General features: G+C 49.3%; 1 protein-coding gene across 1 annotated transcript in view; it reads right to left on the bottom strand.

The window, feature by feature from the left end:
• The window catches only part of TASOR2 (transcription activation suppressor family member 2), a 56,477-nt gene that overhangs the window by 17,189 nt on the left and 12,592 nt on the right, over positions 1–26,696 (bottom strand). Inside the window, exons 2-14 of the mRNA XM_074167767.1 lie at positions 25,645–25,790; positions 24,080–24,175; positions 22,443–22,515; positions 20,959–21,050; positions 18,947–19,071; positions 18,827–18,846; positions 18,632–18,731; positions 17,779–17,879; positions 15,402–15,505; positions 13,072–13,144; positions 12,883–12,957; positions 5,744–6,553; positions 4,221–4,457 (exon numbers count right to left, since the gene is read on the bottom strand). Of these exons, the coding sequence (XP_074023868.1) occupies positions 4,221–4,457; positions 5,744–6,553; positions 12,883–12,957; positions 13,072–13,144; positions 15,402–15,505; positions 17,779–17,879; positions 18,632–18,731; positions 18,827–18,846; positions 18,947–19,071; positions 20,959–21,050; positions 22,443–22,515; positions 24,080–24,175; positions 25,645–25,790 (2,052 nt within the window). The remainder of the gene's footprint in view (positions 1–4,220; positions 4,458–5,743; positions 6,554–12,882; positions 12,958–13,071; positions 13,145–15,401; positions 15,506–17,778; positions 17,880–18,631; positions 18,732–18,826; positions 18,847–18,946; positions 19,072–20,958; positions 21,051–22,442; positions 22,516–24,079; positions 24,176–25,644; positions 25,791–26,696) is intronic.

The following is a 26,696-nucleotide window of genomic DNA, read 5'->3' as shown; positions in this document are numbered from 1 at the left end:
CCAGAGATCTGCCTCGAGGCTGGGTAGTCATAGATGGCAGGGCATGTTGGAGAATATGGGCAGGTATTTAGAGAACGTCTCACCTCCAATGGCCTGAAACTTCACTCCTGAACAACTACAAGACCTTTATATAGTGCTGGAATGTTTGGAAAAAAAATAATCAAAATGCTGTGGCTATTCCAAAGAGGTTAAACTTACTGCTGGGCCTTGGACAGTATCTGCCTAACACTGCTCGATATTAGGCAGCATCTTCAAGAAGAAGATAGGGAAAACAATCATAGAATCAGAATGGTTTGGGTTGGAAGGGACCTTAAAGATCATCCAGTTCCAACCCCCTGCCCTGGGCAGGGACACCTCCCACCAGAACAGGTTGCCCAAAGCCCCATCCAGCCTGGCCTTGACACCTCCAGGGATGGGGCAGCCACAGCTTCTCTGGGCAACCTGGGCCAGGCTCTCACCACCCTCACAGCAAAGAAGTTCTTCCCCACATCTCATCTCAATCTCCCCTCTTTCAGTTTAAAACCATTCCCCCTCGTCCCATTGCTCTACTCCTTGATCCCTCCTGTCCCTCTCCAACTCTCCTGTAGGCCTAGTCCTGCCCCAGGCAAAGCCAAACCCATCTGTGGGACTGCTCTTTTGCTCAGGGACCTGGGAGGACTTGGTGAGTGATGCAGGAGGATGGGGAATTCCAATTTGTACCTCAAGAGGATTTGATTTGGGGTGAGAATAGCCAATATATTAAATTGTATGACGTTAATTGCTAAATAACCCTGCCCCTGCATGTTATCACTGCTACAAACGCTATAAGCCATATCACAGAATGATATGGGGTTGGCAGGGACCTCTGGAGATCATCTAGTCCAACCCCCTGCCACAGCAGGTTCACCCAGAGCAGGTCCCACAGGAATGTGTCCAGACGGGTTTTGAACATCTCCAGAGACGAAGACTCCACCACCTCTCTGGGCAGCCTCTTCCAGGGCTCTGCCACCCCCAAAGGAAAGAAGTTCCTCCTCATGTTGAGATGGAACTCCTTATGTTCGAGTTTGTGCCCGTTCTCTCTTGTCCTGTCACTGGGCATCACTGAAAAAAGACTGGCCCCATCATCCTGACACCCGCCTTTAAGTATTTATGGTGTTGATCAGATCCCCCCTCAGTCTTCTCTTCTCCAGACTAAAAAGACCCAAGTCCCTCAGCCTCTCCTTGTAAGAGAGGTGCTCCAGGCCCCTCATCATCTGTGTGATCCTCTGCTGTGCCTCTCCAGCAGTTCCCTGTCCTTCTTGAACTGGGGAGCCCAGAATTTCCCTCCACCTGCAGGCCACACTCTTCCTGATGCACCCCAGGATGCCATTGGCCTTCTTGGCCACAATTGCACATTGCTGGCTCATGGTCATCCTGTTGTCCACCAGGACTCCAAGGTTTTTTTCCCGGGAGAATATCAACGGTATTTTAGTAAGAATCACCCAGACTAACGAAGGATGAACTTTGACGAAACTGAGTAAAGTTCACCAGTGATGGAACTAGAATTGGTTCAGCAACTGGTGCCCACCAACTTCCTTGAGATTGACACCTGGGGCTGGGCCAGGCCAGGTACACCAGCTGTAAGTTTCAGATGCAGCACGCAACGATCCAATACCACCTCTCCCGCCCTGAAAGACTGTTACGACAGATGGAGCCCAAATGTCATGGATTAAATGAATGCAATGGACATTTTAGAGGGATGGCCTCTAAAACGCCTGAGGGAATGACATCTGTGAGACAGGAGAAGTGGTGATTAATTGGAAAATGTAGGATCTGGGCATGACGTAGATGGTATAGAATAAGGGGGGGGATAAATGTCCTGGTTTTGGCTGGGATACAGTTAATTTTTACAGGAAGCTGGGAGGGGGCACAGCCAGGACAGCTGACCCAAACGAGCCAAAGGGATATTCCACACCATATGACATCATGGCTCTGTATTTAACTGGGGCAATTGGCCGGCGGGGGGAGGGGGGAGGGCAGAGACCGCTGCTCGGGAAGGGGCTGAGCAATTGCACTGTGTATCACTCGCTTTGTTTATTCTTTTATCGATATTACTGTTATTATTTTTCTCTTCCTTTGCTGTTTTATTAAACTGTCTTTATCCCAACCTGTGAGTTTTACCTCTTTCTTCGGATTCTCCTCCCCGTCCCACTGGGGGAAGGAGGAAAGGGAGGAGCGAGTGAGCGGCCGCATGGTGCTTAGTTACCGGCTGGGACGAAATCACAACACACAGTTACAAAAAAAAACCTTCTAAAACACAGAGAAAACCCACCCTGTCCTCATGCTTCTCGCTACACATCCTCTCAGGAGCGTAACCTGCCCCTGAGCTATAACTCAGAGCACACAAGGAAACCTGGGGGCTCCCAAAGGCAGCCAGAGCACAGCAAATAAGCGTTGATTTAGTTTTCTGTCTTAAAAATGCCCCTCACCGTGGCTCAAGGCCCATATTCATAAAACCAGTATGAGTCATTAAACGAGGTTAATGCCTTCTACCAAAAACCAGCACAAAAATCTCTCTTCAAGTAAAGCCTTATAAATCCCATCTGTGCTAAAGTCCAACACGTTACAATTTATTTCCTTGAGAACTGCATAGTAGGACATACAAATCGAGTATTTCTTACTGCTAAACACTCTTCTTTTGAATTTTTGGCAGATCCTGGCATTCAGCAGGACCCACCTGACATCCTGCCCCTCCCAGAGCACTGGCCGGATGGGCTCCGGGATCCCCTACGTGACGGGGGCAACAAGGGACGGTGTTTGATACACACAGGCCGATGAAAGTGCCACGTTTCAGGAACACGTGGCAATAAAAGCCCAAAAAGAATAGATAAACAAACCAGTCTTCAAAGGCTCCACCTCCCCCAGGAAGGGGGGGAAAAAGAAAGACCGGAGACAGATCTGAAAAAGGGCATCAAAGCACGAGTGCAAGAAAACATGACAAATTAACAGAAAATGAGCTCTCCTGTTCCACCATTTATTTTGGCACTGAAATAGTGGTTCTCAGTTTAAGAGAGGACTCCCAGCCAGCACCTGCAGACGTTACACTCAGGGGCTGTCCACGCTGCCTCTTAAATCCGCCCCATTCTGTCTGCGACAATTCCACTCTTAAAAATGACTGGATTTACAATGTAATAGACTAAAAATTTAGGCAGACCCTGGCTACGAGCAGGGGTTATAACGCTCTGTCCGTGAGCTGCCTCAGCGCAGCCTCAGAGCTCGGCAATTGAAAAAATCAAGCTTTTTAAACTATCCCAGCAGTTTGCCAAAGAGGCAAACTGGAGGCTTAGGAAAGGACTCAGAAGAGAACCTGTGTGGTTTGTACATCCTGTGACTGGTGAACATGAGCCAGCAGCGTGCTCAGGTTGCCAAGAAGGCCAACGGCATCCTGGCCTGGGTCAGGAACAGTGTGGCCAGTAGGACTACGGCAGTGACCGTCCCCCTGGACTGGGCACTGGTGAGACCCCACCTCGAGTGCTGTGTGCAGTTTTGGGCCCCTCACCACAAAAAAGACATCGAGGTGCTGGAGCGGGTCCAGAGAAGGGCAACAGAGCTGGTGAGGGGTCTGGAGAACAAGTCTTGTGAGGAGCGGCTGAGGGAGCTGGGGGTGTTCAGTCTGGAGAAAAGGAGGCTGAGGGGAGACCTTCTCGCTCTCTACAACTCCCTGGAAGGAGGGTGTAGCCAGGGGGGGTCGGTCTCTTCTCCCAAGTAACAGGCAATGGGACAAGAGGAAACGGCCTCAAGTTGCACCAGGGAAGGTTTAGGATGGAGATTGGGAACAATTTCTTCACTGAAAGGGTTCAAGCCTTGGAAGAGGCTGCCCAGGGCAGTGGTGGAGTCACCATCCCTGGAGGTATTTAAAAGCCGGGCAGACGTGGTGCTGAGGGACATGGGTTAGTGGTGGTTTTGTCAGTGTCGGGTTGATGGTTGGACTAGATGATCTTAAAGGTCCCTCCTAACCTCAACAATTCTATGATTCTGTGATTTTTACAGTTGCATTCACGTTTTACACTACTGTGCACAACTGGGTGCCTGCAGGCTGTGGGGCAGTAGCACTCAGACCCCAATCCAGACCTTCTAAGTGTTGTTAAGACCATTTGGCTACCAAAAAACACGCTGTTACTATCATCTGGTTGTGACCTGACCGTGATGTTTGAAGGCTTGGCTTTTAAAAGAAAGATTTCCACAGGGAAGAGCACTCTTACCACTTTCCGCTTGCTTTTTGGCTTGCGGGTTTGATGGGCTGTCAGCCACGCTTTTTAGCATCTTGCTTTTCACTGGCTTCGTGACAGTCTCAGCAACAGAAACCTTTTTCACGTCTGGCTTCTTCACCGTCTTTGCTCTCTTTGTTTCCAAACCAGGACTGTCGGGAGCCGAGGTTTCCTTCTGAACAGGTTCAGCTTGTGTTTTGTGCACAAATTCTGCAGACAGGACCTCCGCACCTGGGACGGGGAAAAGGGAGGGCATTACCTTTCGTTTGAGACATATTCGGATTAAAAAGGAGTGATTGCAAAATATCTAGTTAAGGAATGTGGAAGGACAGCTTTAGAAGTGATTCTAAGGCAGCAGCAGAGTAGTCTTCCATGACTTGATTTATGCATCTGATCTTACAAATGGGTTTGTTACTCATGTGAGTGATCAGTAAAATTAATTAACTAATTATTAAAAATTAAGCATCACTTCTTAAGCTCATTAAAAGCCTGTTTTCTTGACCTAGAATAGGTGTTCTCTGGGCATAAATCACTCTAACTCCTGCCTGGCACACTCGTACCCTGAGGGTACTTATTTACCTCTCCAAGAAGCACCCAACAACTTCTCCCACATCCATCAGCAATGCCACCCAGCCCCGAGGCAACGTGCCCCAGGACAGAGCTTGATGGACTATGAATCAGAGCTGACTTGTGGCTCACCAGTGGGATTACGGGACTAGAACATCTCTCTGATGAGAAAAGGCTGAGGGACTTGGGTCTTTTTAGTCTGGAGAAGAGAAGACTGAGGGGGGATCTGATCAATGCTTATAAATACTCAAAGGATGGGTGTCAAGGGGATGGGGCCAGTCTTTTTCCAGTGGTGCCCAGTGACAGGACAAGAAGTAACGGGCACAAACTTGAACATAAGAAGTTCCATCTAAACATGAGGAGGAACTTCTTTATTGTGAGGGTGGCAGAGCACTGGAACAGGTTTCCCAGAGAGGTGGTGGAGTCTCCATCTCTGGAGACATTCAAAACCTTCCTGGGCACGTTCCTGTGCAACCTGCTCTGGGTGGACCTGCTCTGGCAGGGGGGTTGGATGAGATGATCTCCAGAGGTCCATTCCAGCCCCATATCATTCTGTTATTCTGTTATCCAGGTGGCCTGTAATGACCACGGCTTTGACAACTGCTCCTTGTCCGAGCCATCGACAGCCTGTGGACAAGGGATGCAATAACTGTGACCTGGCTGATGTCCCTGTGCACCATCATCCATGCAAGGCAACAGCATGGACCACTACAGCGGGTTTCAAGCACCTTCGCTGAAATCCCCTGTCACAGCCCCGGGCTCCTTCCCAGGTTGAAAGACAGAGCGTGAAGACATCACCACAGATCTATTTGGATGCTCTCAGGAGGTATCTCTTTGCTCTGGACACCCGGGGGGAGGGTGAGGAAGATGGCTCGTAGTGAACCCTGAGTATCCCAACTGGATACCCTGGAGAAGCAGGAGAAATTCACTCCCATTTATATAACACTTACCTCTTTTCCTTCTGTGTGGAAACTGCAAATTGGCCAATTTAAGCATGGGCTCGTTGGAACTGGCCGTGAGCCCCGGCTTTTTAGGAAAAGAGAAAGTGATGCTGATTTTCTTCTTCTTGGTTGCTTTCCTGTTCCTGCCGCTGTCCCCCACGGGATGCATTTGCTTCTTGAGGGGTGACCATTTCTTCCTGGCGCTGGTCACAACGGCTCGGCTGGATTTCCTCCTGCTCTGCTGCACCCATAGCTTGCTGGCCAAGTTGACGTCCTTTGTGGGCCCATCACCACCCTGGTCCAGCCCCACAGCGGGTTTTGAGTTTTCCCTTCTGAGTTTTCTTTCTGCCACTGTGTTGGGAGGAACAGGGTCCGGTGTCACAGCTGAAGAGACGTCCTCTTTACAATGAGCCTCTGAATTACAACGAAGAGACTGAACGGCACCAGTCAAACATCCTAAGGCAGATGACATTTCCAGAGTATAGCTGCTGGGATCGGAGAAATAACTCTGCAGCTGGGAGAAGGACTGCTCTGAGAGTTTTTTGAAGGGACTAGTACATTCATCCTCGGTTGGTGAGAGGAGAGAAGAAAAGGGAACTTTGCTGGTTTGGCAAGAGGCAGGCTGTGGGTTTTGATCAAGCTTTGAGTATTCCTGGAGGTGCTGTTTGATACATGTGCTTGTACTGACCGTGTCCCCCCACGAAGAACTGGTGGCTTTCTGTAAGGCATAGCGAAGTCCAGGCAAAACTGAAGCTATTTTTAATGAGATGTCACTGTCGTCACTATCTTCCCTTTCATCTTTTGGATCGTGCTTTTCAACTGCAAAAGGAAAAAAATAGAATTTTATTCATATTAAAAAAGGATTAAATTCCCCACATCGACTCACTGTTGCATGCTAAGAGAACGTGAAAGCTATGAAAAAGCCCCAGAAGCTACAAAAAGCTACCTCCAGGGGCAACGTCCTGGTTTGATGGATGCTTGTAATTGCTAAGTGCAAAAAAAGAATTGTGCGTGGGAGTCAAAAGTGGATTAAACTAAGATGAAAGACAGCTGTTGTATCAACTAGCCCCATTCTGCAGGAAATCAGAGGGTGAGATCGCACACATAGTGGTCTAAGTCCCTTCACTTCAGAAATTCTCACTAAACCCAACGTTTTGGACAGTCAGAACTCTGAAAATGCATGTGTTTTGTCGGTTATTTTAAAATCTGTTTAAATTTAGGGTCGTCCAGGCAGGGTGTTTAGACTAGAACCATTTTCACAGAATCACAGAATCTTCTAGGTTGGAAGGGACCTTCAAGATCATCTTGGCCAACCATCAACCTAACTGACAAAAATAAACACCCACAAAACAACAAAATGCAACACCATCACTAAACCATGTCTCCCAGCACCATGTCAACCTGGCTTTTGAACACTTCCAGGGATGATGCCTCAACCACCTCCCTGGGCAGCCCATTCCAATGTCTGATAACCCTTTCAGTGAAAAAATTGTTCCCAATATCCAGCCTGAACCTTCCATGGCGCAACTTGAGGCCGTTTCCTCTTGTCCCATCGCCTGTTCCTTGGGAGAAGAGACCGACCCCCCCGGCTACACCCTCCTTCCAGGGAGTTGTAGAGAGCGAGAAGGTCTCCCCTCAGCCTCCTTTTCTCCAGGCTGAATAACCCTAGTTCCCTCAGCCTCTCCTCATAAGACTTGTGCTCCAGACCCCTCACCAGCTCCGTTGCCCTTCTCTGGACCCGCTCCAGCACCTCAATGTCTTTTTTGTGGTAGGGGTCCAAAACTGGACACAGCACTCGAGGTGGGGCCTCACCAGTGCCCAGTACAGGGGGACGATCACCTCCTGAGTCCTACTGGCCACACTGTTCCTGACCCAGGCCAGGATGCCGTTGGCCTTCTTGGCCACCTGGGCACACTGCTGGCTCATGTTCAGCCGGCTGTCCACCAACACCCCCAGGTCCTTTTCTGCCAGGCAGCTCTCCAGCCACTAAGATCAGTTTTGTTGTTTGTGTCCCTGTTCGGATGCAATTTCCAGCAGCTCCAACTCTACTTGCTGCCAGCGTGGTGCTCTGGAGTGGGATGGGGAACACAGACTTACCCAAGCAGACCTGGGGACAACATAACTAATATGAGGAGGAACTTCTTTACTTTAAGGGTGGCAGAGCACTGGAAGAGGCTGCCCAGGGGGGTGGTGGAGCCTCCTTCTCTGGAGACGTTCCAAACCTGCCTGGACAAATTCATGTGCAACCTGCTCTAGGTGGACCTGCTTTGGCAGGGGGGTTGGACTAGATGATCTCCAGAGGTCCCTTCCAACCCCATGTGATTCTGTGATTCTACGAACCTCTGGGTGATTTCCTGGGGGGCTGATCCTACAGAAAAGAGCTGGTGTTTCTGTTTTCAGCAAGACTAACGCACAGCATACCTAAACACCACGTACAGTTCACAGTATCATAGAAGTTTAGCTCCCAACAGCAAACAATATGAACATATCCCAATGCTTGAGGGTCACCGTGGAAGATGTCATGGTGGAATTAAGCTCTGCTTGGTGTAGCAGCGTCCTCTCAGTGTCTGGAAAGGCCTGGAGAACCGGTGTGATATGCAGCGCCTGTTGGCTGAGATCCCTTTCATAGAATCATAGAACGGTTTGGGTGGGAAGGAACCTTAAAGATCATCCAGTTCCAATCCGCTGCTGTGGGCAGGGACACCTCCCACCAGAGCAGGTTGCTCAAAGCCCCATCCAACCTGGCCTTGAACCCCTCCAGGGATGGGGCAGCCACAGCTTCTCTGGGCAACCTGGGCCAGGCTCTCACCACCTTCACAGCAAAGAAGTTCTTCCCCAGATCTCAGCTCAATCTCCCCTCTTTCAGTTTAAAACCATCGCCTCTCATCCTATGACTCCCCTCCCTGATCAAGAGTCCCTCCCCAGCTTTCCTGGAGCCCCCCCCTTTAGGGACTGGAAGGGGCTCTAAGGTCTCTCCGGAGCCTTCTCTTCTCCAGGCTGAACATCCTCAACTCTCAGCCTGGCTTTCCACAGGAGGCAGATTTATCTGGCTTCATCCACTGAAACCCAGCAGTCTGAGGTTGGCGCTTCGCACCCGCAGGCTTGGCCCATCTACACGTTATGCTCCGACTCTGAGGTTTCCTTTGGCTGCAGGGCTGGGCTGACAAGCCCACTGCCCTTCCCCCTCACTTCTCTTCCCAACAAGGCAAAGGCTTTTCTTCTTCCCTCCCAGATGCGTGATTTTCTTCGCCTGTTGGCCCTGCCTGGCACTGGCAACGCTGGTCCTTGTTACTGGCGAGCCCAGGCATCCCCACAAGGCAGCTTCCTAGCTCCCCGCCTCCTCTGCTGGCTCAGGAACGCTGGGCTGGTTACGCCTGCCCGACATTCCTTCCGACGGCTGTCTGGACAGGAAGGGAACAGATTCAGAGGCCGCTTGTTTCGAAACGGGAAACATTATTCATGCTTTGAGTCTGGACTGAACGACTTCAAATGCATCCGTCCTTCAGCCTCCTTTTCTCTTTGCATCTCCCCCGCCGTCTTCGGTGATTGTCCCTTTTGTCCTGGGTTGAGCGGCACAGGACTAATTTATCTTCTAATGCTGGGGGACACTGCACTTTTAGAAGACTCTAGGGTCTGAATTCATTAAAATATTTACTTTATAGCCAGCCAGGCTTTGTGGGATTCAAGGTCTTGGTGTTTTTGAGCCTTGCCAGGTGCAGGGATGAGGAGGAGCGAGACCTGGGCATTGGACCCAGGATTATTTCATACCATGAATGTCACATTCAATATAAATTAGAAAGTTTGCTGTGTAGTTTCTCTCCCCCTTGATGGTGATGGTCCAGAGAGCTCCTTGCCCCTGTGCCGGACCCCTGAGCCCTTCTCTTCCTCCCAAAGCCGCAGCACTTGTGGTGTCCCACACTGGCTGTGCCTGCTGGGAGCGCACAGCACCCTGTGATAGAGTGGGCTGGGTATAATCCTTGTATATTTTATATTGGTATCAGGATTAATACTGGTTCTTTGGTATTATTGTTAATTACTTAGTCTTATCTTATTAAATCTATCTATATTTCAACCCTTGTGTTTCCTTGCTTTCCCCAATTTCCCTTCCCAGGTAGGGAGGGGTCACCGGGTGAGAGAATAATTGTCTAAACGACAATAAATTGTTATGGGTTTTCCCAAACCATAACACCTTTACAATCCCAAATCCCTGCACAGCTCTGCTTATCTTCATAGAGAAGCCCTGAAGCAAAAAAGGTTTCTAACCTCGGTGCGAAGAGAGGTCTCTGGCCCAGGGGCCAGCCAGGGCTGGCTGGGTTAACATCGCTCACGTAGGCAGAAAGGGACAGCACGTGCAGGAGTCCTGGCTGGCATCGGAGGGGAGACATCTGGAAGCCATCGACATTCAGATCGTGTCACATTAACGTGGAGTGTTTACTCAACGTTATCCTCTCCCTCTGCCTCTTCACTTCGCTGCCAGCTACTCTCCAGTTGCCCAGGCTTCGCCTACTCTTCAGCATCAACACCAGCCACAGGCAACGTCTGCTACAGCCCCAAACCTTCCTACAAACTGGCTGCTTGCACCGTCTTCGCTCCAGGATGCTCCTTAAGCCTGGTGCCCTCTCCTGTCTCCACCACCTTCTTCCCTCTTCAAGATAAATACCTCCTGGAACTGTTCCCCCTCTCCCGCAGTGCACAGTGCTTGCAGTCAGCCTTGGAGGAATAGATCCCTCTGCTCCGGAGGGTTTTTTCTGCCTGTTGAGGGGCTGGTCAGCAAGATCTCAATATCTGGGTGGTCGGTTCCCACCTCCAGTCCGGTCTCGCGGTGTTCTTTCCCTTCACCTCACCCAACTTCAGGCCCTCGCTTCAGGAGTCACAGAAACAACCTGATCCCAGATTTGACCTGGCACTTTAGATTTTCAGTCTGCCTCAGGAGGAGCCTGGCTCTCTCTCCTATGCCTAGAAAAGGAACTAGAAAAGTTGCCAGGCTAACACGGTCGGCACATCCTTAAAGTCAAGCTGTCGGAATTCAGGCATCAAAGACGTTCACATCCCGCACTGCCAAGATACCATCACGTCTTCACCCAACTTACAAGCCCACTTCATACGCGGATCCCGAAGGAGAAAGCTGCAAGTTAAACACCAAAAAGGACAAAGCGATCCATGCCCGGATGTGCTGGAAGGTCCTGTCGGCTCTTCTGCCCATTTTATCTTCCAGGGAGGGGACACGGGCACATCCCTGTGCAGCTCCGTCAGCAACGCCAGCCGTCGCTCACACTGAAATACCAGGGTGCGCTGGCATAAACAACCCCTTGGCTTGTCCCCGGGGATGAGTCAACATAAAAATAAGCCAGAAGTTACGCAGGGCAAAAGGCCCCTGTTTATATTTTGCTTGGGGAATCTGCAAGGCTGGAAGCGTTCCTGGTGGAGCGGACGCAACGAGAGAAGCGCGGATGAAGCTGTCCAGGGGAGGCAGAGCAGTAACTTTCTGTATGGCCACCAGAAGAAACTGTAATGTGAATACTTCCACGTCTACAGTGCAGTATAAAGCCAACAGAGAAAATCTGAGGCAAATGCAACAGACGTTGAAGCTTGTTCTTCTTTCCAGTTCTGTGTGTTCAAACTGTACAATCTTTATTTTCTCTTATTTAGCACCTCTGTGTTTGTTCCGCATGAAAAGAAGCACATTTTGGGGCTGCAAACAGCCTGGGTTCACCTCCCAGGTCCCAGAGCTGTGACTCACCTTGATGGCAGCAAAGCACAGCGGTTCTGCCCAACACCGTCTCCCTCCCTCACCCATCGAACACCGTGACCGGTCGTCACGGCTCCGCTACCAGCAATTACAGATCCTGCAGCGGAGAAGTCCCACAAAAGGGCTGAGCCTCCAAATTCTTGCTGCTCTTTAGGGAGCAACGCCCCTTTCTCCATCTCTCCTCACCCTGCCCACACCAGCAGCAACCTTTCACGGAGCTCTTTTCACTTGTTGTCTCAGCAGAAAACAATTAACTCGGGCTGTTTTCCTGCTGGTTTAGCAAATCACGTCAGCTCCGTGCAGGGTCCAGCAAATGCCGTGTGTCGTTTCGCCCCCTGAGCAAAGCTCCACAGCAACTTCAGGGACATAAGCCAGGATCTGCAGGAGACAAGGCTCCTGTGCGCACACCTACGACAGTTCAGGGAGCAGATGCTGCTGAAAACTGACCAAGAGGGAGAAAAGTAATTATTTTTCACTCACACCAGCTTCTTGCAAAGGGGCAAGAATGTGCAGCAAAGGGGAGAGACGTGGAGCCGGTTTAGCTCAGCTTAAAATCACAGAATCGTAGAATGGTTTTGGTTGGAAGGGACCTTAAAGATCTAGTTCCAATCCCCCTGCCCTGGGCAGGGACACCTCCCACCAGAGCAGGTTGCTCAAAGCCCCATCCAGCCTGGCCTTGAACCCCTCCAGGGATGGGGCAGCCACAGCTTCTCTGGGCAACCTGGGCCAGGCTCTCACCACCCTCACAGCAAAGAAGTTCTTCCCCACATCTCAGCTCCATCTCCCCTCTTTCAGTGTCAAACCCTTCCCCCTCCTCCTAGGGCTCCCCTCCCTCATCCAGAGTCCCTCCCCAGCTTTCCTGGAGCCCCCCACTTCAGGGACTGGAAGGGGCTTCAAGGTCTCCCCGGAGCCTTCTCTTCTCCAGGCTGAACCCCCCCAACTCTCTCAGCCTGTCCTCACAGCAGAGGGGCTCCAGCCCTCCCAGCATCTCCGGGGCCTCCTCTGGCCCCACTCCAACAGCTCCATGTCTCTCCTGTGCTGAGGCCCCAGAGCTGGAGGCAGCACTGGGGGGGAGTCTCCCCAGAGCGGAGCAGAGGGACAGAATGCCCCCCCTCACCCTGCTGGCCACGCTGCTGGGGATGCAGCCCAGGATGTGGGGGGCTTTCTGGGCTGCCAGCGCACGTTGCCGGCTCGTGTTGAGCTTCTCATCCACCAAAATGCAGCACAGCTAGACAGTCAAGACGTTTCTCTCCTCTTTTAACACACTTTGCCCTAAAGCTTTAGATGGTTCTGAGCAGAGAAATCAGTTTTTCAAGAGGAAAATATCTGTGAGGACCCTCCGGTGAGGATCTTGCCCCCAAAACACAGTGTCCAAAGCCAGCAAAGAAAACCTCCCTACCTCTCAGGGACACCGACCGGGACGAGGTGAACAGAAACAGGGCCAGGAGGCTGACGGGCTCCTTGGGGTCAAACCCTAGGAAAGAAAGCAACAGGTTTTGTTTAGACTGAGGGTGCCCACCCCTCCGTTTCTCAAACAGAGCAGGATGTTTAAGCACAGACATTGGTTTCTATGTAGCCATGGTCTTACCATCATCTCGTGCCAAGGCAGAGGACGTGAGGAGGATAAGGACTCCTTGGTCTTGTAAATATTTGATGATTGCCTACAACACACACATACAAAGTTAGAGCAACCACTCCCTTTCCTCCTTAGCACACTTTATATGACTCAGCATAACCGTGGACAAGCCCTGATTGCTGGTGAATGTGTGCCAACACCACCAGCTCATTCCCCGTTGAGGAGGACACTGTTCCTTTCATGCCACTTGGGCCAACTGGGACCTGTAATCAAAAGCGTTCCATTTATGTTGTTATTCAGCTCTCAAATTCCTCCCAGCTGGTTCCTTAAAAAATAAATACGCTCAGCAAAACTAGCTGTAATTAATGAACAAGGTTAATAATTTTAGTCCAGGAGCTTTTGAACTGAAAGGACATCTCAGCAGGATCTGCTTTCCACAGCCCAAGGGGAAGGTCTTCCCAGCAGGGAAAGCAAAGCTGGACACCAGCATCTGATAAAACCGATTTTTCCAGCCTGATTGAAGTTCAGGCCATGCAGCTCGCTTTTTAGCAGCATCGGTACCAATGAATACGTGAAAAAAAAAAAAAAAGCTGAGTCTAAGCAATGCCTGCGACTGTCTCGGAGCTGGATGACTGCATGTCTGAAAAGATACGTGCACTTATCGAGGCTTTTCTTGTGTTTGGGTGTTGCTTGATGCCTCATCGCAGAGCTTGGCTTGGACTGCCTTTCCCTCCGTGGGGACACCCTTTTGGATCTCCTTCTTCCACACAGACACATTTTTTCCGGAAACCTACAGGAACCCAATATCCGTAGGGCTTCTACCGCTCTGTGAAACCTCACTGATCCCATTCAATAAATTCAGATGTAACAGGGGATTGGATTAATGCCCACAGCCTCATTTCTCCAGGACAACTTTGGAAATGCTGAACAATTTCAGAGTAATATTCACTACTCAGAACAGCAGCTCCTTGCTTTGGTTGTCCCAGGCCAGCAGAGCAGAGGGGATAAGAGCCAGCATCTCTGCTACATAAATCCAGCTCAGTGAAATAGCTGCTGTTTCTCACCAACAAGACAATTCTCAGGCAGGTGATTGTCTTTGCTATCCCTTTTTTTTTTTCTTCTAATGTTGTTACCAACCCACAACAAAATCACTCTCCTACATTACGTATCACAGAATCACAGAATGATGGGGGGTTGGGAGGGACCTCTGGAGATCATCTAGTCCAACTCCCCTGCCAGAGCAGGTCCACCCAGAGCAGGTTGCACAGGAACATGCCCAGGAAGGTTTTGAATGTCTCCAGAGAAGGAGACTCCACCACCTCTCTGGGAAGCCTGTTCCAGGGCTCTGCCACCCTCACAGGAAAGAAGTTCCTCCTCATGTTGAGATGGAACTTCCTATGTTCAAGGTTGTGCCCGTTACCTCTTGTCCTGTCACTGAGCACCACTGGAAAAAGACTGGCCCCATCCTCTTGACACCCACCCTTGAAGTATTTATAGGTGTTGATCAGACCCTCCCTTAGTCTTCTCATCTCCAGACTAAAAAGACCCAAGTCCCTCAGCCTTTCCTCATAAGAGAGATGCTCCAGGCCCCTCATCATCTTTGTGGTCCTCTGTTGTACCCTCTCCAGCAGTTCCCTGTCCTTCTTGAACTGGGGAGCCCAGAACTGGACACAGGGCAGCTTTACATTGGTGGGGCAGCTCTTCAGCAGCGCCGCAGAGCAACAGCACTTCCAGGCAATTTGTGGGCCACTGCCAGCTTATAGCGATGGGAGGACATGCCCAGCAGCCAGCTCCGACTTTGTGGCCATGAATTTACAACCCTGAATCTACAGGAAGCATCAGATGTGAGAGAGCAACCAGCAGCAGCAAAACTAAACCCAACCAAACCACAAATCCCAGCAGAGATGCAGGTGCTGCGCTCCGCAGGGTGAGGTTTGTCCCTTGGAGTCACAAGGAGATGTGACAATCTCACTGGGGAACAAAAAGACCCCGGTGTGTTGGGAAAAAAAGCCTTATCAGATAATATATTGCAAGGGGAATTTCATATTAAAAAAGGGATAAACCTCAACACCTTCAGAGCTCCTGGAAGCCCAGCCGTGAGTATCTACTTGAGTGGGGGCTATTTTTCAGCCAGTTTATGTCTTTTGCTTAGCAGTTATCATTTTGGCATTGGGGGATTTTGCTTCTGCTTTCTTAAATAGATAAGATCCCCTTGTAGTCCTTGTCCACCATCCTGTTTGCAGTGCAAGGGGGAAAATCATTAATAAAGACAATAAAATAAACTCATCTGGCATAAACATAGCCACTTTCCGCCCAGAACGACAATATTTTAAAACACTTACCAAGTCCTTTTCCTTTAGATTTTCTATTAACTGATCCATTTTATATTGATCCTTATTCGATATTTCTACCTCGTACAGACTGAAGTAGACGCCCTGAAAGCAGACTGCAGACAAAAGAGAGAGAATGTGATGTTGAAATAGTGCCTCTTGCATGAACTCCAAACAAATAAGTGCTCCTGAACCAGGAAGACGGGTGTGCAATTGGTGGAAGCACTGGGTTTTAAAAGAAAAAAACCAAAAACCAACTTATCAAGATTTCCTAACCTGTTATATACATTTATATCACAGCGAGTTTCCTCTTCAACCTGTGATTCACAGAAGATGTTTCCCCTCTTATCTCTGCAGCTAACAAAAGCAATTTAACCAGAGCTCTGTGCTTTAACAGAAGCAGGGAGTTTTTCAGAGGGAAATACCTTATTCTAAAATGACATAATCTCCTCTGCTATGGAGTATCCTCATTCTGCACTCTGATCCCCAAGAGAGTTTAATAAATGCAAGATCTCGGTCTCAACATTAGCCCTCCTGAATCTCACAGCAAAATTCTTCTGTTCAAAGTATTTCCTCTCCTTCACCAGCTGACTGGAAGACTGCAGCTCCACAGCATCTTCGTCAAGTGTTGCTGCGGCCTCCCCCAACTTCTCCTGCCTTCTCCCCCTGCCCTGGCACCATCCTGTGTCCATCTGCACTGTGAGCTGAATGCAAACCCCCAAAACAGGCTGGTTACGTCAGCCGGGCCAATCCGTGCCCCAACTTGGCTCAACAGAGCTGATACACAGATGGGGGGCCTACAGGAGAGATGGGGAGGGACTCCTGATCAGGGAGGGGAGCCATAGGATGAGGGGAAACGGTTTTAAACTGAAAGAGGAGAGACTGAGATGAGATCTCAGGAAGAAAATCTTTTCTGTGAGGGTGGTGAGACCCTGGCCCAGGTTGCCCAGAGAAGCCGTGGCTGCCTGGAGGGGTTCAAGGCCAGGTTGGATGGGGCTTTGAGCAACCTGGTCTGGTAGGAGGTGTCCCTGCTCAGGGCACGGGTTTGGACTAGATGGTCTTTAAGGTCCCTTCTAACCCAAACCATTCTATGTTTCAATGGGAGGCAGTCCACACTTATTTTGGTGCAAGGTGACATGGAGATGGCACCTGGAGCTTCTGCAAATCACACCCAGAGCTCTCCATGTGCAACCTGTGGTATCTGTGTCAGTAATTGTGTGTCTGCTGCCTTACGTAGCCACATACAGCCATCACCTTGGAGCTGAGAACTGCCAGGCTCATCAAAACTCTAACCTGAAAAGCAATCAGCAGGACGAACACTGCAGTGTAAGTAGACACAGTTCCCCTCCTCCCCACCCTGCACTGACCCAGAATGTGGCTGACTACAGGCAAGCAGGGTCTCCTAGCATCATAGAATTATAGAATGATTTGGGTTGGAAGGGACCTTAAAGATCATCAAGTTCCAACCTCCCTGCCCTGGGCAGGGACACCTCCCACCAGACCAGGTTGCTCAAAGCCCCATCCAGCCTGGCCTTGAACCCCTCCAGGGATGGGGCAGCCACAGCTTCTCTGGGCAACCTGGGCCAGGGTCTCACCACCCTCCCAGTAAAGAATTTCTTCCTGAGATCTCATCTAAGTCTACCCTCTTTCAGTTTAAAACCGTTCCCCCTCATCCAACCGCTACACTCCCTGATAAAGAGCCCCTCCACCACTGAGGGGACAGTAGAGCCCTTCTCCTTTCCCCAGATTCGTGCTTTTATTTGCTGATAAATAAAAGCAAAATCTGCTGATAAATAAAAGCTGATAAAAACCTGCCCTTCCCCAAGGTTCGTGGAGTCCTCTCCCCTCTCACACGGCCATTCACTGTCACTGTCAGTCTGCTTGAAGTGACAAATAGGTTACCCATGACCCAAAGCTACTGCAGGCAGCCACATCTTTTTTGGCTGGCAGTTACCCCCATCCACCCAGATGCAGGAGACCCTGGATCAGACCCCAGGAGGTGAAGTGTCCCTCACCTCGTAGGGAGATCACGTGAGAAGGGGAAAAGTTTGTCACCCTGCATTTGCTCTCAATTGCACCACGTTTGACACCTTGCAGGAGGGGAGCCCAGGTCTCAAAACAGGATGTCCCAACCCTGTTCTGTCCCAGGAATGGGCTGATTAAAGGGCTGCTTTGGGAAAAGGATTATATCACACCAGGAGAATATGTGAAGTGTGGACAGGAGAACATCCCTGTGCTGCTTTAGCATTTTTCCTCGCTTATTTTCAACCAGTCACCCTTCAAGACAGGACCCAGCACTACATGGACCTGAGCTCTGACCCCCCCGTAGCAATTCCTACGGCACAAGTACACAGACGTTACTCATCACACCGGCGGGTTTTGCACTCACCTTCATTCTCAACATAATTTCCTTTCCCAAACGCAGCTTCTGGTAGCTTTTTCTTCAAGTCAGACAAACCCATGACATGGTTAATGTCCAGGTTGGGAGGCCTATGGGGATAAAGCGGCAGAAGGTGAGAGCACAAGCATAAAAGGCTCCCAGAATTAAGCACAGCAAAGAGCCCCGTGGCTCTGTCACTGTGAAACCAGAGAAAATAGTTCTGGAGAAGGCTGGAGAAGGCACAGCTTGCCTAACACTTAGCCAATTTGAGAATCCTGTTTGGAAACACCTCCAAACACTGATATTGGTGGCTGCATTACTGGCTGTGACTGGCTCTTTCAAATTGCTGCCTGCTGGTTGGCTTCTGACTACTGAAGATTTTAAATATCTAATTTTTTGGCATGGCTAGATACCTCAATACTTTATCTGCCATCATGCCGATCTGTAAACACGACTGGCTGAACGCACACGCACCACCGGGAAGCCCACTTCTCACAAGGGAAAAAACCCCAAGCAGGAATAATTGATTTGGAATAAACATCCCAAAGCAGTTAACAAAAAGAGACGATAAAAAGCAGCCATTTCCAGCTGCGGTTCAGGGCCTGATCTCATGTCATCATCCAGCTGTTGCTGTGACAACTCCACCACTGGCTGCCCAACACCACTTTCCTGACACTGATGATTTCCCCGATGCTGCAGCTGCAAGAAGACGCTGATCAATGAAGGGACAGGGCAGGAGAGACAAAACTGGATTTCGCTGGTACACGGACACCCAAAGGTGATCCCAAAATGATCCGCAGGAGTGGCTATAACGCTTCACACTCCACAAATTACAAAGAAAGAAGAGAAAAGGGCAACTTACAGCTGGGCTGGAATCGTGGAGCTGTACGGGGTCCTCAGGGCGATGTTGCACAGAAGCTGACCCCGGATGGAGAGCTGTCCCCTCCACGGGCAGTACAACGCTACAGGCAAAAGGGAGAAAGGCTCAGGGAAAGCGGAAGAAGAGGGCAGAGAAAGGTACATTTATAAAACAAAACCAACCACCAGATGCTCCTACCTTTGTGATTAAGCTCAGGTCTAGAGAAAAGGGAGAAAAAGAGGAATATTTAGCAACGGGAAGGGGAAAAACACCCCCTAAAAGCGGCCGGGTATTTTGAAACAACAGCAAGTTGCTTACAGGCTCTCTAGAGCTAAGACGGGCATTTCCTTCGGCTCCCTGTACTGGCAGGCGATGATTATGTACGGGCAGATCTGCCGGGGCCGCTCGGCAGCGCTGCCATCGGACACTTCATACACGTAATACTGGGAAAAAAGGGAAAACACAGATGAAAAAACCCAGGTGAGGAACGAGGAAGGCAACCCGGGCCAGCGCTGCGTTCCCCTGCAGCCCACCAGCGAGCTGCCTGTTGCACACCTGGCTCTGCTGGAAGGCCTGGCAGCGGCTGGTCTTTGATGGTGTGTCGTTTCTGCTCAGGGTGACGTGGCAGTCATAGCCGGGAGACGGGCAAGTGTAGCTGGTGGTGTTATTCTCAGATACCACCTTGACCTTCCCCTGTGCCAGAAAATCAACCAAAAAAAAAAAAAAATCCACATAACTGTTTGCAGAAAGTTATTTTATAGAATCATAGAATCATAAAATCATCCAGGTTGGAAGAGACCCTTGGGATCATCGAGTCCAGCCATCTACCCTACACTCCAACCTTCTCCCCTACACCGCATCCCCCAATACCACATCTAAACGGCTCTTAAACACATCCAGGGATGGTGACTCAACCCCCTCCCTGGGCAGCCTGTTCCAATGCCCGACCACTCTTTCTGTGAAAAATTCTTTCCTAATGTTCAGTCTAAACCTACCCTGCTGGAGCTTGAAGCCATTCCCTCTCGTTCTGTCATTAATTACCTGTGCGAAGAGACCAGCACCAACCTCTCTACAGTGTCCTTTCAAGTAGTTGTAGAGAGTGATGAGGTCTCCCCTCAGCCTCCTCTTCCTCATACTAAACAGTCCCAGCTCCTTCAACCGCTCTTCATAGGATTTGTTTTCCAGGCCCTTCACCAGCTTCGTTGCCCTCCTCTGCACTCGCTCCAGCACCTCGATATCTCTCTTGGATTGAGGTGCCCAAAACTGGACACAATACTCCAGGTGTGGCCTCACCAGTGCTGAGTACAGGGGCACAATCACCTCCCTGCTTCTGCTGGTCACGCTATTTCTAATACAAGCCAGGATGCCATTGGCTTTCTTGGCCACCTGGGCACACTGCCGGCTCACATTCAGCCGCTTGGCAATTAGAACCCCCAGGTCTCTTTCTTCCAGGCAGCTTTCCAGCCACACTTCCCCAAGCCTGTAGCAATGCACGGGGTTGTTGTGGCCCAAGTGCAGAATCTGGCACTTGCCCTTGTTGAAACTCATGCCATTGATGTTGGCCCAATGATCCAATCTATCTAGGTCTCTCTGTAGAGCTTCCCTATCCTCCTGGGAATCAACACTCCTGCTTAGCTTGGTGCCATCTGCGAACTCGCTGATGATACACCCTATGTCCTTGTCAAGATCATCAATAAAGACATTAAACAGAAATGGTCCTAACATTTAAAATAAGACCTCAGAATCCTCCTTTTCCCCCTCAAAGACAGTGTTACTGGGGCAGCCCCACACTCCCCATCACTGTGAAGGGGTTGCGTGTGTTTGTGTCTTTCCAAACACGAGGGACTGATGTGGGAAGTTTGGCATGGCCAACAGACGGCAGACAAATCTGCTCTGCTCAGGAGAGCAAACAGGAGCAGCGTGTTTTCAGTGCCAGCTACAGCGAGCAGGAGCCAGCGGGGAGGGGAGAAAGGGGCCACACGCCAGCCCCATGGAGGAAGGGAATGGGGCTGTGAACTCAGCCACCTTAGGGCTCACCCTTCAAACCCCCAAAACACATCAGACTCCAGGGAAAAAGAGACCCTATGGGGAATTTCTGATTTTAGTGGTGGAATCTGGAAGGTCCTCTGCTGCCCTGCAGGCCACCAGTCAAGCCCAGTTGGATCTCTTCCTTTCCATTCTGACGCATCCCATAGTCAAAAATCCTGATGAGCTCTTAACAGAGCTGATTTTAGATCCCACCACAGCTAAGGGCACCAATGTCTTCTTAAAAACTGCCTGCGTCTGCTTCTGAAAACCACCCCACATAAAAAGAAAGACTTGCATTTTACCTTAATTAGCTTACAAATGACGATATAGCCCGATTTTCCATGATACCAGGGTCTGGGATGAAGACAGTCTGCATACTTGGAAATATAAACTCCTGGGAAAACAAAACAATACACAATAATGTGAATCATCTGTCGAGTAAAGCTCATTGCAAAAAATACAGCTGTAAAGAGGATGCTCCTTGCTGCAATGGGAGTCTCCACAGAGCCGGTGCTGCAAACAACAGCAGCACTTGCTGCCAAAAAAAGGGTGAAACTCTGACTCTTTTCATTGGTTGACTGCTGGTATGGAACAGCATTATATATTTCAGGATCAGCTCCAGGAAAGGAGTTAACTTGGGTTTCTCCTGGGAGAAGAAGCCCAGCTAACGTCAGTTTTGCCCACATCACATGAAAACATATCGAGCAAGGGCTTGTCTCTTACAGGGAGATCTGGTGAAGGGCTTCCAGGTCAGATTTGCAAGTGGGGCGGGTACTTTGCTGAATTTGGAGTCACGCAAAGACAACGTGGATGTCTGTACGTGGGGAACACACACTGCATGGACAGGAGAACAGGCCCGCGGCATGGCACAGACCCTCCCAGGCCCCTTCTTTTGCCTTTATGACCCCTCACTGTCCCAGAAATCCAACATAAACCTTCTACCCTGTGACAAGGTCCACTCTGATACGGTTATTCCCATCTCTTCTCCATGCCCAAATCACATGTTGATTTCTTGTGGGAGGGGGGAGTTAGGTCTTCACTCCTGCTTCATATTTGTAGACTAGATGGGTAGAAAAATAGATGGGGGGAAACAGGGACTGGGCAGGTGAAGGGCTATGAAGAGACCCACCATAATCATCTCAGTCCATCAGGACCAAGACATACACCCAGATAAACAACCAGTTCTTGCTTGGTTTTGCATTCGCTGCCATTAACTGTTCAATAATTAGGTGTTTTGGCCTGCAAAGACTCGCGGGACAAGCACTGGGACACATTCTGCTTCTGGCAGAAGGATTTCTTTGAGTAACGCATCCTGCACCGCACGTCTTGAGGCCCCAGACCTTTGGGCGAGGAACAAGCACAGACTGAAAAGGGCGTTGACACGTCATGATCTGCTCTGGTTATTAACAAGACTGGTGGCAAAAGTTCAGCAAACAAACTCTGAAGAGCAAATGGGTGGGGAGAGCTGCCAAAAAGCCACTTTGGTGACAAAAGTTGTTATTAACAAGGGAGAAAAAGCCTGAAATGGAGAGGTGAAGAGACGATAACATTCCCTGGGGAAGATCCCATCCTCATCTGGTTGAGGGGGCAGAAGGAAAACACTGCTACGTGCTTGATCCAAACAAATGAAGTTTCTTATTTGAGAAACACAGATATTTCTGTGGATTTTTGCAGTAACTAACAAGATAGTACCAGGAGTCCGTCTGGACTTTTCGCTTTTGTTTTTAAAGGACTCTAACCCCAGAAAAGTAAACAGGTCTTTTGGTCCTCTGAATGGAAATCTTACCTTTCGCTGGGTCACCGAGCGTGGAAATAGAACTGCTGTTTACACGGAGGCCTCTCTGACACACCTCTTTTGCCTTCAAAAGAAGAGACAACCTCTTTTACCATCTATTTTCAAAGATAAGGGACACGGCTACTGAAATGTGTAGCACAACAATTGGCAAAATACTTGCAAACAGGCAAACCTGCTGCAAATCAATTACAGATTGTTAGGATCCCAAAACACCCACAGTATAAAGAAAACTAAACACAGTGCCCGCAGGAGGAACCAATAGGACGAAAACTTGTTGTTTCCGACACTAAATACTTGTATTTATCAAGTGTTGCTACAAACACCTCTGCGGAAGCAACAGCTTAGAAAAATCTGGAAAAAATCCAGCATCTCCAGAAACCACTGCAAGCAAAAAGCTGGACTTTGCACTTTCTTTATCTGCATGAGCAATTTGAGGAAAAATAAATGTAACGGCGCTGGCATGAAAGCAAAGGGCATTTGCTACTGTGTGCTTACACTTCTGTAGGTACAATTACTACCTTGGGAGCATCTCACCAGCTTTGATTTAATCCACATCCAAAGCAGATTCATCAAAGTGTGCAAAGTCCAAATATATATTGACCAAACAGTGACAACAGGAGCAGTTTGAACTCATTATGGGTGAGAAATAAAAGCAAACCAGTCAAACTGTGGTCAGCCCCTTTATAAGAAACAGGGGACACTCATCACACCTAACTTCTGCTTCCTAAAAGGCAAGTGTTTAGACCAGCCAGCTAGACTTCTCCTCTGAACATCAGCGAGAGAGGAACCTCCAGAGAGTGATTTAGCCCAAGGATTTTAGATGCTTGCATTAAACAAGGTCCAACTGTCTTCTGAAGAGCTCTCTCTTTCCCAGGGTCTGTACAATGAGCTCAGTCACTTGGCACAGACTGTACTAAATTTCAAACAGCCAAAATTGTCCCTCTTCGGGACAATTCCTGCACCTACAACGAGACCGAAAGTGGTTTATTTTGCTGTGGTTCAGTCCAAACTGAACAGAACTAAATTGCACTCAGGCCACTCTCATCCTGAACGAAACCATCTCTACAGTCATTTGGCATGGTATCATTAAATCAAGTTATAAGTGAATTCCCATTAGATTCCCTGAGCATCCTTGTGTAGACAAACTCTTCTCACAAAATCAAAAGCATCCTTGTGAAAAATGAGCAGGAATAACTTTCCCAATAGCTGTGTCAGGCTCTCTCTCCACCCAACTGGCAAACCCGAGCGAATGTGCCCAAACTCCTGTCTTCTGTCATAAAAGTGCTTTTCTAAACATACCTGAAAGGTTTCACCTGCCTGAACTTGACCATAAATCCACCGGGACAAAAGGACACTCCTTCTATTGCCCTCTGCAGGGAGGAGGAGGCAGCCAAATCTCAAACAGTAATTGACTGGAGAGATGCGAAATAAGATCCATCACTAAAAACTCCCAGGAGCTGCTTTCAGAACTTGCTCTGGACTATTTATACAGTGGTAATTGCACTGGTAATGGGGTACAAAGAGCCAGGAGACTTCAGTCAACAGATCTGCTGGGCTTTGGTGGGACAGAGCAAACATGCAGACACTTGGCATCAAACTTCTTAAGCTGAGTAAACATTTCAGGTTACCTCTTCTTCATTATCAAACAGGAGAAATGCAAAGGTCTCCTCCAGCTCCTCCTGGCTGTACCCGGCAGCTTCCTTTGCTTGGGCAAAAGCTTTGAGCTGCAGAAGACAAACAACACCACTTTGGTCTAGTATGTTCATGCCAAAGCAAAGTGACATGGGACACGTTGTCCTCACACCATGAACACAAACACCTCCAGTCGTGGTCAGTATGAGGCAGCTGTCAGTAGCCAGGTGATGCTGGACCAGCTCATGTGCCCACACATCATTCCCTCCCCCCAGGCATGTGTACACCCCATCTCCCACCACAAGGTCCCCAATCCATGTGTTTGCCTGTCCATCTGTCTCTGCCTTTGTCCCCAGCAGAACATCTTCAATGTCCTGCAAGGGACAGCAGGCATATCCAGCTCCACAGCATCACACTGTGCTCATCCCAGGGAAGTCCAGCCTTATTATTCCACCTTGCCCCTCTTCCCACACACCGCCAGCTACTGGGGAGCTTGTTTCACCGAGCAGCACATGGGCTTGTGAAGCGTCATATTTAGTAGCCAGCTATGACCATCAGAAGACATGGAGAAGGTGCCTACAAAGGGGAAACGCTTGGAGGCACCTCTCTTTTTCTCTCTCCACTGACCAGGGAAGCCCAGACTATCCGACTAGAGGGCAGGTGTTATCATGCGACCACAGCTCAGAGGTTGGCTACAGCCAAATAACACATTATTCCAATTTCTTTTGTCTGATAATTAAAGCAGAGCATGTTCTCAGCCCAGACAGGGAGAACATCGTGGAAACAAACAGAACTGGGTCTGAGTCCATGATGCTTTGGGGCTTTAATAAAAGAAGCTGTAGAAGGATGAGATTTTTTAAACAGAGTTAGAAGACAAGAAAACAACAATCTCATCACTGATTTTGCTTACTTTGGCTTTAGAACTCTCAGGCAAATCAACAAATGACTTGATATCTGCTTTCCCAGATTTTTTTTATCCAGCTCCACAGTGACTATCCCAGATTTAGGCAGCCAAAACGTCTAAGCCCTATTTAATTCGTGACAGCAAGCAGACTGGTCATCTCCAGTCCCCAGAGGAGACAGCCTGTCTTCCATGCCAATGACAGTGGGACTGTAGGGACGAAGCCATTTTAAAAGTGGGTTTGTACATGCCCCAGTCAGCTGGAGAAAGGGAAACGGGGTTAAAACTGGGGCCTGCACAGCTGTGAGGGCAGACAAAAGAAATACAACCTGGAATAATAACATTAAAGCTCTCCTGCTAGTTATCAAACCACGACTTCAGCCTGTCCCAGGAACTGCTGTGGAACATTTGGCAACATTGGCTGAAAGGACCTTTTGTCCCTGATCAGATTGGGAAGGAAGAAGGGCAAGAAAGCAAAGAAAAGGCTCCCTTCAGTCACGAACTGCAAATGGGGCTCTAAGAGGCAGGAAGATCAGCCACGTGCTGCAGAAGAAAGACAGACTTGCCCATAAACCAGCATTCACAGCCCTCTGCAGCTCCTAAAGAAACGCCACCCCTTCCCGAGCTGCCAGCAACACCCGGCTCCCCCACCGGCCTCACCTCACTTAGAAAAACATCATTTTCCACCAGAATCGCTTGGCTGTACTGAAAACCATCCTGAGATGTAGAGTCCAAGTAGGAGCTCCGCAGCACCGAAACCGCTGTCTGCAAAAGGGAACTTGACTCTTCCGACTCCGGATGAAAACCTGGAGGAAGAAAGGAAAAAGCACGTGCAAAAATTAACTCCTGGCATCCCCAGTGGCAGCTGAACGTGACTCACCACACCCAGGCCTCATTTATCAAGCCCGGATCTCCATGGAGCTCGGTGGCTCCCACTGGGAGCCCCTCCAGCCATGCAACCCCCAAGTCTTTGTCTGCAAGTTAAATCACCCTTCGGCAGGAGGAATTCCAAGCTCCCTCCTAAACCCTTAAAGTTTTCCCCTTAAAAGAAGTAGTTAGCAACTACTAGAAGCAAAGCCTGGTGGTAAATTAACTTTACCCTTTCTGAGAGGGTCAGAGTTTTCTCTTGTGCTAAAAAGTTACTTAGATTAATTCCTCGCTCTTTTAGGGTGTGAGGGTTGACGTTTGGACGCAGGGAAAAAAAATCTCGGTGCGTGCTCAGATTCTCAGGGTTATCTCCTTTACTATAAAGATCTTCAGGTCTTGGATGAATGTGGCTTTCAAAACCACGAGAGCAAACCTCCCTTCAAAGCCTCAATGGGCAGAGCTTTCTTGAAACCCAAATTCTTTCGACATCTCCGAAGGAAAACATCTCGGTAAAACACTTCCCAGCAGCATCCCACCACGAAGAGGTCCCAAAGCAGTTGACAGATTAAATACCGACACGGACACAAAGGAAAGCCCTTCAGTACTTGTGCTCTTGCAGCCGTTAAAAGTCCAAATATTAAATAAAGCAGCCGCTTAGAAACACAGGAAACACTGGGCTCAGTCTCTGCTGCACATTTAAAAACCTTTACCTTTATTCAGTGATTCATTTACCTTGATTCATGAGCTACGAGATTTCAAATCCCAAGCTGAGTTTGCAACACAGACATATTGAAAAGGTTTATTTCTCCCGATCCATAAACTTTAGAAAATAAAGCAGTCACCCA

This window comes from Numenius arquata, chromosome 2, assembly GCF_964106895.1.
Source record: "Numenius arquata chromosome 2, bNumArq3.hap1.1, whole genome shotgun sequence".
Classification (NCBI taxonomy): domain Eukaryota; kingdom Metazoa; phylum Chordata; class Aves; order Charadriiformes; family Scolopacidae; genus Numenius; species Numenius arquata.
Note: the sequence above shows the minus strand (reverse complement) of the source record. Positions and strands in the feature narration are given on the sequence as shown.